This window comes from Pseudochaenichthys georgianus, chromosome 9 (genome assembly GCF_902827115.2).
Source record: "Pseudochaenichthys georgianus chromosome 9, fPseGeo1.2, whole genome shotgun sequence".
NCBI classification, from domain to species: domain Eukaryota; kingdom Metazoa; phylum Chordata; class Actinopteri; order Perciformes; family Channichthyidae; genus Pseudochaenichthys; species Pseudochaenichthys georgianus.
Window position 1 is genome coordinate 24,545,592 of NC_047511.1, and position 14,100 is coordinate 24,559,691.

Consider the following 14,100-nt stretch of genomic DNA (forward strand, 5'->3'; position numbering starts at 1 on the left):
GAGGCTGATTTGCGATCATGAGGTGGGTGAGGTGTGTGTTTAGCAACTAAAAGGCCATACGGCTGATGACACATATACAAACGCTTGTTCTACACGCACACCTGACGGCTGCCTCACACCTGCTGCGCTGTCTATGGCTGAGTAAGATCCAGATCAAAGGAAGCAAGCCCTCGGGGACTTGTGTGTGCGTGCATTTATGGTGTGTTTGAAGAGACATTCACTGCTTCTGAATCTATGCCAACAAAGGGGATTTGTATTTGAATAAGAGACAACTCATGTCTGGCTTTGCTAACATAGAGGGATGGGAGAGCTGAAAGGACATAGTGTGGCACGAATGCTGTGTGCTGAAACAGCACACAACACAAGACATATAGTAGGAATTACCTTCATAGGTGGAGGATGACACAATGGGGGGGAGGTGGCAGGTGGGACTGAAATTGCAAACTCTGCTGTAGATTGTGTGGGGGGTATTGTTCATTTAAAGTGTGTTGAAGATAGTGAAAAGAAAGACAAAGGAAATAAAAGGATCTTCATATTAGAATCATCGTCTTAAATCAGGCAATGGATTTGATCATTTGCTGTAGGAATTAAAGTTCCCTGACGCTCATACACCCACCAAGCTGCACACACGCGCGTATGTAATTCAAAGCCGGACGCTCAAAGACTGGGTTCTTTCGGTTCGCCCACAGAGGCAACAAAGTCTGTCTTTGTCACTTTCCAAGTCAGACGTCAGTGAGAGTGTGGCTTGCTCGGGGGTTGTGAATAAAGCTTTCCCACACGGAGCCCCCATGTATGAACACCCATACAAACACACACTGCACACAGTACAAGATACTGTAAAATTACACATTATTTATTAAAGACAACAGCAGATGCAAAACTTCCTCCTGCTCGCATATAATTCATGCAGGCATGCAACAGACACATTTCTGATAAACAAGATCAGCCTCAACCATTCATGCAAGCTGACAAAAACTACAGACCCTTATTGACAGACAAACCGAGAGAGAGTACTCTCCTATCAACCCTGTCCATGTCTGTGAGCACATGTGTATGCCTGTGTTTGTTTGGCTCGGAGTCAGTGTACAGTAGTTGCTGGGTAGAGTTGAGGAGTGTTGTGTTTGGCTAGCCCCTTTCTTTGTTTCCCAATAGTTTCACTATGACTTTTTCAAAGTCCATGATTTATGGTATGATGTTTTATTCCACGTTTGCCTTTCTCCAACAAACTATACCTGAGTTCAATCTCTCTGTCAGCCGCCACTCACATAGCTGAATAGGTCTTAAGCAAGAAGCTGACTCTCCTGCTCATCATGGGGCTATTGCCAAATACACTATTCCTCCATCAATCCAGTGTTATATTTGCCTGTCCATTTTGCTGATGATGTGATTAAGCAAACGGGATTGCGTTCACAGGCTCTGGACAAAAAAAAAAAAAAACATCCAGGATTACTGATTAGATTACCTCTCTCCTGCCCTAAGGGCACGTTCAGCTGAAGAGCTGATCGAGGATTTAAGACAGAGCCAACAAAGGAAAGACAGAGATGACAAACACACCACTGTTTTTAGGAAATAAACTGCAAAACACACTCACATACAATTCTGAAGCAGCTGTTTACTTGCTGCAGCTGCATCCTGTGGCAGGTAGCACGTGACTCTTACTGTATAACGTTTTTCAGTCACACACACAATAAGAAAAAACACACAAAAACACAGACCACATGTACACACCTTTCAATCTTTACACCTCTGCAAATATTTAACAATGTTTTGAATTGTGTTTGTCTTCTGACAATAGCTTACCACATTTTTAATTGGTTAGATAGCGGAGCTTGTGTTTTCTGTGTGTGTTCAAAGGGATAAAGTGGGTGTTAACTGGAAAACAACTAGATCCTGACGGTAAAGGAAGCCTAAACAGGGGACAGGACCATTAATCAACATCTGTCATAAGTTATAACAAAAACAGCTGTATTACAAAACATACGCATGGCCAAATGTACCCTCGCCCATGTGCAAACAAAAAGCACACACCAAGGATACTCTTTTTATTGGGACAGTTTCTCGTCAACAAACACACATTACTGCTTTTTTACACAACACCTTAGGTTATAAAATCAACATTCTGAAAATAGTTGTTACACAATAACAACAATGAGAGAAATCTTAAGGAGTATATTCAGCATGTATCACAAACAAACCAGACTCTAACACAAACAAAGAACACACAGGCAGATGCACACATGAACTCCTCATAACCCGTCATATATTAGACTGCTGATATATAATTGGTTTAGCGGCGTGTGTTTGTTTGATCCTGGTATTATGGCCCAATGTGTTTTCTTCCTTGAGTGAGCTGATTAAAAAATATCCCCCTGTCAACACGCTGCCTGATAGATAGCACTGTTTGATTATTTCACACACATAAACACACATGTCATAATCCCTGCCTTTCCATTGGCTGCTGTACAAGCACTGTTTCCAAAGCAACATTGGCAGTGGGACTGTGGCTCCGCCCCTTCAGGAAGGAATCGCATGTAAACAAACCCGGCATGTGCAGCCGTGTGTCTCCGTGTGATTCTGGTAAACAGAAGCTGATTCTATGTGAGGGCACACTGAGGCTGACCTATAGGATTACATGTGTTTCTGCTGCCTTAAGGCTATTGCTTATGTGTTGTCCTGAAAGTTTACAGCCACAGTCCTCTATTTGGCAATGCCTGGAAAAGTATTTGGTAGATCAAAACATTGCACAAACAAAAGAAACACTGGGAGCTTGTAATACAGGGTCTGCATCTCTATGGTCTGCATATTTTGTCAGATGTCTGCCTAAATTTAGATGTTTTTTCATCTTGTCTCTTCATTTTTTGGATATGCATACCTTACAACTTGTTGTAGGCTATGATTAATTGCCTGTTTCAAGCAATGATAATGTATGTTAAACTATATACATTTGTATTTTTATTAAGTAACCAAACTGTGCTGCCAGAAAAACAACAGTCTAACATCAGTGTGGGGAAAGCAGGTGCATTATGTACAAATTAAGGGTCAACGACCTGTCCTCCAGCGTCAAATCTCTCCCCCACATTTGACATTTTACGGGACGTCCAGCCTTTTTGAGTGTTTACTGCAGCCAAGATAGTGCAATATGTCCTTTCCTCTGCAGCTAAAGGTAACCAAAGTTCAGGGGGGATCTAGCTCTCCATGGTACATAACATTACTACGGTATGGCCTCAGCCACGGACAAAGTCCTCCTCTGTAAGTGAAAAAATAATAGGGGAGAATAACAAGGTTATTAAATAACATAACAGCCGATAAACACATCCATAACAGTGATCAAAATACACACACACTGAGACACCTATCCCATTGAGCAAGAACTCCCAACAACCAATCAGATTTCTGTTACCAACAGCAACAACTCCTGTTTATGCCTGCATATAGCTAATCCTGCATTCTGATTGGCCGGTACTCAAGCCTTGCAGCACAGCCCCTTCCCCCCTCTCCTGCTCTCTCTCTGCCTGTTCCTCCATCCCTACAGATTAAGTAACACCGGCAAAAACAAAAAGAGCTTATTTTTGTTTTCATCAATGACAAAACACCCACACAAACAGGGGGCTTGGTTATATTGCAAAGGTGTCCGCTTTATGATGAAAGGGAAATGTAGAGGTACAGCGACAGGACAGTGGAAGAGGAGGCGGGATGCATTCAACCACTGTTGCCATGCACCCATGTGTTACTGGGTTAAGTATGGTATGTTGCTACCAAAAGAAAAAAAGGAGGTGCAAGGATGTGGGGCAATTGCATCACTCCCTTGAAAAGTCCTTGAAAACATGTCTCTCTCCTTTTGTACCCTGTGCAAATTCTAATTGCACTCTCAAATCATCCTCTGGGAAGAATTTCAGATTGAAATTCTGCACATGGTCCTAGGGTGTGCAGACTTTAAAATGTTCACGTATGAAAAAGGACTCAGACTCTTCTCAGTACTTGTGCTCATGACTCTAGCTCATTGTTTTTGATGCATGATCAATGTACCGAACATAGTTGTTCCTCTTTGCTGCTGGCAGTTAGGGCAAAAAGCAAAAATGCAGCCAGCTGCTGCTTGTTTTTTAATTGTCAGCGAGGCTGTTGTTTGAGTAAAGGAATCAAAATATATGATATGTTGCCAAGAACTTGGTCAGTCCAGGTCTGACGTTATGCAACACCTTAGTGGTTCAAGGAGCACGTTTTTCACTAAGAGAAAATGTTGGCCCCACACGCATAGAGGAAAACTGAAAACATGTTGTGGTCAATTCAAACTTTAACCCTACAGTATTACCAAGGTTATCAGATGCCTTTGTTATCGTGCGGACGTATATTTTGTGTATGTGTGTGTGTTCAGTTTGAGAGTATTCGAAAGTAGTCTGCACAGATTTAAAAGAGAGTCAACTTGTTTGTGCATAAGCAGATGGCTGTCATGCTGCATCATCATTCCTCTAATAACCCTGACCTGCAGTAGAGTGACGGCACAGCACAAGCAAACAAGGCCTCTGTCAGGGATCCTATGGCCTTTACTTTACTTCTCACTCTCTCTCTGCTCTATCCCTTCCCGTCACATCTCCAGACATTGTTTCCTCTCATCTCTCTCTTCCACTCTCTTTCTAATGTTCCCCCTGTGTCATTGCAGGCCGTGTCCCTGGCTGCTCAGCCTCTCTCCAGGTTTCTCATTAGCATGTGTACTGAGAACATCGAGTCTGGCAATCACTCTGTTTACTCTGCGCTTTCTCTCCCTCTCCGCTCTCTCTTCTTCTCTCAACCTCTCTATAAAAAAATGTCATGCTGTCTTGACACCTTTTGACTGTCTGTTCCAGAACACTATGAACTCCCGTTAACATAGCTTGCATCTTGTATATTTGTGGTTTATTTTTTTCTTCAACTATCTTTGTTTTGTGGTTACTGTTCATTCAAGATGTGACAGTTAATACGCAAAGGGAAATGTCTTCCTGTTTCTATCTTTTCTATGTGTGTCTGCTCCAACATTGCGCTGGAATTAAACAATCCCCGCGAGTAAGTATGAGTGTTGCTATTTCAGATACTACTTTGTTTAGCCTATACTCTGTGGTACACATCAGTGTGATGGAATGTACTCAATGCGTGAAATGTGGCTATCTCTTCTTATTATGCTTGTTTCTATCTCTCCTAGAATCAACCTGGTCACCCTGTCTGCCCTCTCTGTCTGAATGCCAGGGCAAAGCATAGACTGCATGATCAAATGAGCAAACAGCGTGCAACTGTCAAACATTTTATTTGTATGTCTCTCCGTCAGCAGTATCCATCTCCCCTTCTCCAGGCTGCACTTTTATGGTCATGCCTTCCGCCCTGCTGCTCCACACTTGAGGATTGTGGGCTTTGGGAGGGGATTCCTAGCATGGCTTTGAGTACATGTGCTTCTGGGCGGATAAGCTCAGCTATGTTAGTAATGTGTCAACCCCGCAGAGGTTACAGGCTGCTCCCCATATTTGGCAAATCACTTAGCGTTGCCCCACCTCAGCCAGACTGGCAGCCACAGTAAACCAGCACATATGAACAGAATGTAGAGGCAGCCATGAGATGAAAGAGAAAAGCATAAGTGAGAAATACATGCTTGAATTCATTAAATACCATAGTTTGTAATGAGTGATAACAAATGTGAAGGTTTTATTTTAAGTTATTTGACACATTTGGCGCATTCACTGTTTTCATTTTCTACTTCTTCTTCATTGTGTTAGAGCAAACTAGGTGAGGCTCTGAGACTCTCTGAGCTGTTATCCTGAAATAGCCTTTGCCTTTTACACTCACCTCGATGCAGCTTAAGTAAAGAGGCATGTCTAAAGCCCCAGCCCTTTTGATCAATGCATTTGGCATCAGATCTCTCCCTATTGACCCTATTGACCTGATTCGCTCAAGAGGGTTTCTTGTTTACTCATCTCAGAGAGTTTCTTGTTTTTAGCAATTGTTGTGATGGTGTTCACTTGTGAAATACCATGAGGCGGGATCAAATAAGAATCCTGGCACTTTGACCATGTGATCTAAGTTTAGCTGCAGAGGTTTATGTAAGGTCGCTGCTATCATGGCTTATACAGTATATTTTTTTATAAACCCAGTGACCGCTTTATGCCAAAAAAAGGCATTGAGGGCGACACACACATAATCTTCTTAATGCTAATAATATAGACATTGCACTCATAGATGACACATTTTATCCAGTCAATCCATTCTGTTGCTGTACTGAACAAACACCATGATGCAATTCCATTGCAATTTTTGCAGATGTATCCATTTGAAAACAAACACCCAAATGATTATACCATGCACAAAAACTGCGGGATTATTTTTTCACATTTAAAACTCTGTCCATCTGATATATTTAAGACGATTGTGTCATTGTTTTAACCAGCGAACTAAGAGTAGCATTTCACATTAACAGCAGTTAAATGTGTGCCATGACCTAATCAGCAATGACTGTGTGTGTCACTCTACCCCCCAGAGCACACAGTGGATCTTTAAGTGTAGGTCAGGTGTTTCTGTGTGTGTGTGTGTGTGTGTGTGTGTGTGTGTGTGTGTGTGTGTGTGTGTGTGTGTGTGTGTGTGTGTGTGTGTGTGTGTGTGTGTGTGTGTGTGTGTGTGTGTGTGTGTGTGTGTGTGTGTGTGTGTGTGTTTGTAACCTGGTCACCCTCCCCTTGGCTCACACACAGCTGTTTTACTTTGATTATAGGCTCTGTAGAAAGACAACCGCAATCATTTTCTTTAGAACGGTTTGGATCATCTGATCTCATCCTTCTCAGTGTGGTGTGGTCATCCCAGGTGCCCAGGTGTGTGTGTGTTTACATGTGTACGCTTCAAAATTGAACAGCTACCTCAGCCCTACCGCAACCACAAACTCAAAAACCACCTGTATCAGGTCATACTGAGAGCCTGGTAGTGATTTCCAACAACCTGCACTCACTCAGTGAGTGCATATGTTGTTGAACTGAAATCACCTCGGCCACCGCAGTGATGAGAAATTCCCCACGCAGTGAATGTCAGATCTTCAGAAGGTTGCATATTGTGCTGGCTCACCACGCTGCCTCTGAGGCGTGACCTCACTGTAAGTGGAGCCACAGCAGGAGCAGAAACAGCTAGGGTGCAGCTCTTTTCTCCACTGAGTGACACATACTTAGATTAGAGACACCCGATACCAGCCATCCATCCATCTATCCCTCTCTCTCCTCTGCCTGCCAGAGCCAGCTGGACCATGAGCCCATGGTACCAATCTGGTCCCGCAATAGAGAGAGAGAGAGAGAGACAGAGAGAGAGAGAGAGAGAGAGAGAGAGAGAGAGAGAGAGAGAGAGAGAGAGAGAGAGGCAGAGAGAGGCAGAGAGAGAGAGAGAGGCAGAGAGGCTCAGAGCTGGGTGGGGTGAGAGGGGTGCTGCCTGCCAGCTCATCCTGTAATCTCATTTTGCTGTGGTTACTGTAAGTGAGATGGAGAAGGGAATGGTAGGAAAGGACCACAGTTCCCCATGAAAGTAATGGCTCTGGGAAGGGCCCAGTATCACTCTACCAGAGTCCCTCTGAAGCATTTAGCATTTGCTGTTAAACCACAAGTCTGGGAAACATATCCCAATATGGAAACACATACTGTAACATTTCATCAGGGTTAAAGTAGTCAAACAGCAACGATGATGTGCTATTATAACACAACAGGACACATTTTGTAATTTAAATAAATATTTAAAATATTAAAATATCATTGTGCATTTTGTTTCCCCTCTCAAAGTCCTAAAACACATTCTGCATGTAGATGCATGCAGAATGTGTTTTAGGACTTTTGGTTAACTTTTTGAAAATAAGCTTGAAAATCCTAGTGAGAAAAACCTAACTCTGATTTCGAATGGGATGAAAGCAGAGCTCAGTTGAAAACAGTTTTGACTGTAAGATTCATTGTTGGACTTTTTTAATCTCTAAATAATTTGGCTCTGAAATACACATTAGGAATAGCCATGCATTGGGGTGGAAAAGCATATTCACATTCTTTCTGAGAGTTTGATGAGACGTTTGATACCACTCTGATGTGTCTTTAGCAAGCACCTGGAATCTTGTCGCTTGACTCCAAGAAGAAAGCATGTCCCAGCTAATAAATAATGATGCACATAATGCCTGTTAATCATGTATTTCTTAGAATTGGTGTATGGTTTAAGCAGACATATGAAAAGTGGCAACTCCACTATTTGCACAAAAAAAGCCTGATTGTACATATATGAGTCTTTAGGGGAAAATGTCAACTTCTCACTTGATGTTTACCTCAGTAAACATCTTCCTAATGGGTTTATGGTGTCAATAGCTGGTCTTCTTCGATTCTGCATAATGTTTATTTTGTACATATGTTTATTTTTAGAATAAAATAGATTGTAAAGCAGAGAATGCTAAAGGCATGGCTATTGAGATTGATGGGTCGAAACACATGTTGGTTGGTTTGGTTGCAATCCATGTTTTCGTCTCAGAGCTGTTACCCAATTTTTACAGTGTTTTTTTAATGGATGGAAGTAAATTGTATCATTGTGGAAAGTGGTTATCACCACTTCCAATGAGAAAAAACAAAACAGAACAGTCTGGATAGAATTCAGTAGTTAACTGCTGATTTATGTTTACCATTTTTTTTTATCCACAGTTGAAAGTACTAATGATTCTCACACATCTGTCTGCTCCCTCCCTTTCGGTCTACCATAGCTCTGGATCTCTCCTGGCTCAGACCTCGCAGACAGGCGGCTGCCTCGAAAGTCTGGACTGTTACTCCAGGCTTTGGCACCAGAGCCAACACGGGGAAAATATGTTTGTTAACTCCATATAAATAGCAGCAGCAGCAGCAGCAGCGGCAGCAGCAGCAGCAGCAGCAGCAGCAGCAGCAGCAGCAGCAGGGAACACTTTTACAGTCGGCTGAATTCTTTGTTGTTGTTCTCTACTGACCCACATACACCTGTCACCAAACGGAACATTGCATACAAAAACAGGCATGTTGTTGTTTTTATGGCTTGCATATGGCTTGCTTGAGTTGGTGTCTGTGACAAAACTGAGGTTTTAAATATCAGATGAGCGGCCTGAGTAATGCAGACATGGACAAACAAGATTTTAGAGAGCACAAAGAAGAATCTGATCCATCGCAAAGACTATCAATGTTTTATCCAAAGTAGGTCAAGGATTTAATCAACAATTAAAATCGTCGTTAATTGTAACTACCATATAGCCAGCAACATTTATTTTTACTTGGTGCATATATTAAAAAAAATATTCAACATTTATATTCTTTAGAAAATGTGTCTTATAGGGCATTACATATTGCTTTTTTTCAGGGAAAACAGGTCAAGATTGCCACTGCTTTTGTTATTTGTATGCTTTTTGTCATGGCAGAAAACAAAGAAAGGCTGCCGGAAGAACACTGACCTGTATAGACAGAATTCCCGGAATATTTTGTGTGCTTTTGGAAACATGCTAGATAAATAAAAAAGTTGTATTTTAATTCCATTGTTGTTTCTGAACATTAGAAAGGTGTCCCAACCCACAGACAAATAGTCATCACAAGACACATTGGTCTTTAGTACTCATAAGGTTATTCCCAATCTAGTTACAGTTTTGACTGTGCATGTAGGAAAATGACCAGTTTTGGTTTATAGTAATTTACCTAGGTCTAACATTTGCCTACCAGTGCCCATATTAGCGCACAAGGAAAGTCCCTTTATTGCTTCCTTTCAATAGTTTTTTTGTAATTGTGTCTGAGTAAAGCTTCCTCTGTTCTTAGAACAATGAGCAATTATCTGTAAACAGGCTAAGCAGGGAAATACTGCCTCCTTTGCTTGTGTGTGTGTGTGTGTGTGTGTGTGTGTGTGTGTGTGTGTGTGTGTGTGTGTGTGTGTGTGTGTGTGTGTGTGTGTGTGTGTGTGTGTGTGTGTGTGTGTGTGTGTGTGTGTGTGTGTGTGTGTGTGTGTGTGTGTGTGTGTGTGTGTGTGTGTGTGTGTGTGTGTGTGTGTGTGTGTGTGTGTGTGTGAGCATGCATGTGTACCTGTGTGTTCATACGTGCACACATGCAAAGTATGACCAGCAATTGGCTGCAGGCCGAGGGGCTACCAAGAAAAAGTGAATTGAGTTCCTCAGAAGTCTATCTCTTTGATGTGGGCCGCCTTTTACCGTCAGCCTCAGCTCAGAGGCAACCGCAGCGCTCACACACTTCCCCTTACCTGCCACTGATGATCTCGCTGACCCTCATTCTGCTACAGTTTGAATTTCAGTCCATTTTCTAATGTGCGATTGCACGTGGTTATGTGTGCAAGTGTCAATAGGAAAACAGAAAGCATAACTTTCCCTATGCATGTTGCCTAATGGTTTGAATGAATTGTATAGCAGGGATTTATCCACCTGAATGTCATGAAATCCCAGTGTGTGCAATATTGTAGATTTTTTACTGTGAATCTCTGATATTTAAAGTTTTAGCAACACTAAACAATGAGATTGTTTTCATCATACTTCCACTTGGATGCACAAAACCATAACTAAACTGACACACAAACCTCTCTAACCTCAGTTGCACAGAAAGCAAAAGAAAGCTTTCTACTGAAGGCCCCCCAGCCTCGGTTACACTCTGGCTGCAGCAATTGTGCAAGCTGTTGTATAAGGCAGCTGCTCTATGTGCAGTTTAAGGTCACTGCCAGGAAAGGGTGCATGTCACAAGCGTCATTATGTTGTAATTTATCTATTCACCTGTATCTCTCCATTTAATCTTTCTGACTTACCATCAGCCAACCACATTTTAACTATTTCCTTCTTCTCTTTTACTAAGTTACTGATGTCATGCAACACTTCCTGATACTTCTATAAATGTGCAGTCTTTTGTAACTTCTTACACTCTGCTGCATCTTAACTAACCAAAGGTTTGGCGAGTGCCAAAAACCTAATGCAAAGGAGAAAAAACTTTTCTGACAAGAGAGTTTCATTACAAATGTTTATTCACAAAACATGAAAAAGAGAGTACAATTTGAACAATATTGCATATTTGTCTGCATATTTTTAAGTAAGAATAATAGTCCATGAAAATGTGTCACAAGTTCAGACACAGCTTAAATCAGGATTCGCAGGCAAGTCTGCTTATTCCAAGAACTTCCTTATAGCTGTGCTGGAAAAAGAAAAGTATAGTCCACTTAAACATTTTCAGACGCCTTCTTCAGAACCAGAACCAGAATCTTTCCTGTTCCCCTTCAGTCCAGTTTCAGTCCAGCATCTGCAATTTCACAAGTCCACTTCTTGCAAAGTCTTTGTGACTTCCACTGCTCAGTTCCCCACTCCCTTTTATCTAGGGCAGCAACTGGGTCATATAGTAATGCACTATGAGGTACATTCCATATCCTCCTCAGTGTCCATCAAACTTTCTGTCCACTCCACATTCACCTTAGCCAGTCCACACTTGACCCCTGAACTTGAGCCCTTCCTCAGGGTCATCCAGAGCCAACATGCCAACCCAGGATGCACTGGAAGGTTGTGCTCTTGCAGAGAGGTTACAGCCACATCCTCTTAATCCAGACATGTGAGGCAGAAAGGCTTGACACCCCCAACTGAGGCTCACCTCCTTGACTTTCTTTTCATAATCTTCATCATCATGTGAAGCATTGTTAGTGGATAGTCACTTCAGCGCTCTGGGAGAGTGATGGTGGGCACCCAGTCGTAGACACTGCGACTCTCCTCACAGAACAGACCCAGCTTGTCCAGAGCAGGGTCCTTCCATGGGTTTGCACTGGGGCTCTGAAATATAAAACAATAGATATTTAGAGTCATACATGAGACAGACATAAGCATGCGTGCAGTGACTTGGCAGCATGTAAAGAATCTCCAGACAGAGGAGTGAAGCATGCATGATTCACTGTCTGCAGGCTGAGTGGGTGCACCCAGGAACGTACCGTGACAAGAATGCAGTGCGCGTCCTTGGGCTCGCCGGTTTCATCTGTGCTCACGAGGTCAGCCAGGCGCTCGATGTCATTCACGCGCACAACGTTGATGTCGTTGTCAAAGCAGAAAGCCTGGATGAGGGTGAAGTGGATCTGCAGAGCAATGTCACACTCGTACTCCTCATCGGTGGCAAGGACGCAGAATGCCACGCAGTCTGGGTCACTGTGGAGAAGACAAGGACGCTGGTTAGAAAACATTCTTTCATGCGTAAACTTAATTTTTTTTTTAGAAAAGACAATCGCAGTTAAACATTTCACGGATTGCAATACTTACACATTCATGATTTTAGCAGACTCGTAAACTCCAACAGTCAGATAGTCCTGCTTCTTTGCAGCGACCAGCAGCTCTTCCAGTGCTGCGCCTGAACTTTGCACCCTTGACAAAGAAAAACATACACCATCAGAACACCGATCACATTTTAGAAAACAGAAATTAAAACCATTAACCCAGCAACTGAAATAATGTCGTATCCATGTGTAAAATATTTACCTATCTGCGCTTTCCATTGTGTTCTCTTGTCCGCGGATCTCTTCCAGTGTCATAGTTATAATCCAAGTGCGTAAGTGAAAAGATAGCTCGTGTAGTTCTCTGTGTTGTCTCGTGTTATTCTGAGTTCGACACAGGCGGTGAGTGGCTTTATAGCAGAGCAGCGTAGTTTCTCGGCAAGGGGCGGTCTCTTCCGCTCATGCCTCCTGCCATTGGCTCAGAGCAGCCGGGTAGGAAAGCAAAAGTCCCCGGGTATTACGCGGAGCTTGTTGATAACCCCACGTGGGGCAAGATTACAGTCTTTCTAGAAATGCCCCCCACCCACCACCGATTCCTGCTTGCCTTGTCAACATCCAACATCACCACAGTGAACAAAAACTTAAAGTCCTGTTTAGGGTGGACTTTAAGAGACAGATAGTGACACAATAAAGCTTGAACTCCCTGTGGCTTAAATTGGTCAACAAATCACATAACACACTATTCAAGTATTATGGCATGACTATGATCAACATGTATACTGCATTCATATTTAATTTGAAGAATAAAGTGTTTTCTTCTAGCATCAAATTATTTTGCATTTGTATAAGGGGATTGTTTTTTATTATGATTATGAAAGTCATAGTTTCATAAATGTATTCCACATGTTGTTTACCACTTCATCACTGAATACCAGGAAGCTGCCTTGTGTTTTTGGGTTATATAAACGTTGTAGCTACCAAATGATTGCAGTTATAAAAACAGTGGGCAAAGCAGACCAATATCAGAATACAGGTGACAGTGTAATTAAATAGTGAAACGAAAGTAGGTAAAAGGGGCATCGGATGTGAAATGCATCCATCCCATGATAAACTCTGGAATAATCTTTTAAGGACTTTCCCAACTCGAGGAATCACTATTGGGTTATAAATAGCCCGTCCAAACTTTCCCTGAAGTCTAGACTTTCCCTTAATAAACGCGTGTCGATGCTGCTGCACCTGCACTGTGTGGTGCACTTTATCAACCCGGGAATTACAGAACTGTCCTGACCCAGATGTCAAGATGTCTCGATGGAGTGTTTTTGGAGGAGTGACCAAACAGCTTGTGGCCGGCACACGCCACTTTGTTCACTCCTTGAAAAGGAAGCTTTAATTGCCAGTCTGACTCGACGCGTGTCGTTTCTCCACGGAGAGAAAAGGAGACTTTGTGTTACAACAATGATCATGTCCTCCACCTGCCCCCGATCCTTTATGAGGCTGGGGGGATGTCATGTGTTTGTGTGCTTGCGTATTGCGTGTGCCCCACACTCTTTATTACCCCACTCCTTTCAGTGTCCTGCGGCAGATGCCCGACAGATGCGCGTGGGCCCCTCCCGAAAAGCGCCACGTGCCGTAGCCAGTAGTGTTTTCAGGCCAGTTTATTTTATCAGAGACTGTGTTTACATTCAACATCACTCGCTTTTCAGACAGATGCCATGCATGTTGACACGCCGCGTGGCTGTCTTAAAGTGAAAATTACGTCTCCTATAGTGTCAACCTAATTTAAGTGTAGGCTTCAGTAATTTAGTTAATAGACATCAATACCATACATTATCAGGACTAGACTAGAACTCCCTCCCAAAATACCTCCGTGAGTCTGAGTCCCTCACCCTGTTCCAGTCC

General features: G+C 42.6%; 1 protein-coding gene across 1 annotated transcript; it reads right to left on the reverse strand.

Moving 5' to 3' along the window:
• Positions 1 to 10,965: 10,965 nt before the first annotated feature.
• On the reverse strand, positions 10,966 to 12,601 carry gadd45ga (growth arrest and DNA-damage-inducible, gamma a). Its single transcript, XM_034091006.2, has 4 exons — positions 12,467 to 12,601; positions 12,251 to 12,352; positions 11,929 to 12,139; positions 10,966 to 11,773 (listed from the first exon to the last, which is right to left on the reverse strand). Exons 1-4 carry the CDS (start codon positions 12,517 to 12,519, stop codon positions 11,660 to 11,662), a joined length of 480 nt encoding a protein of 159 aa, XP_033946897.1. The 5' UTR covers positions 12,520 to 12,601; the 3' UTR covers positions 10,966 to 11,659.
• Positions 12,602 to 14,100: the final 1,499 nt, after the last annotated feature.

What these genes read in the sequence shown, in the direction of transcription:
- gadd45ga (XM_034091006.2), bottom strand. Translation starts at nt 12,519, where the DNA reads ATGACACTGGAAGAGATCCGCGGACAAGAGAACACAATGGAAAGCGCA. An exon ending in ACAATGGAAAGCGCAGATAG is followed by an intron (nt 12,353 to 12,466) that starts GTAAATATTTTA and finishes TTCTTTGTCAAG; the next exon opens with GGTGCAAAGTTCAGGCGCAG. An exon ending in TCTGCTAAAATCATGAATGT is followed by an intron (nt 12,140 to 12,250) that starts GTAAGTATTGCA and finishes TCTTCTCCACAG; the next exon opens with TGACCCAGACTGCGTGGCAT.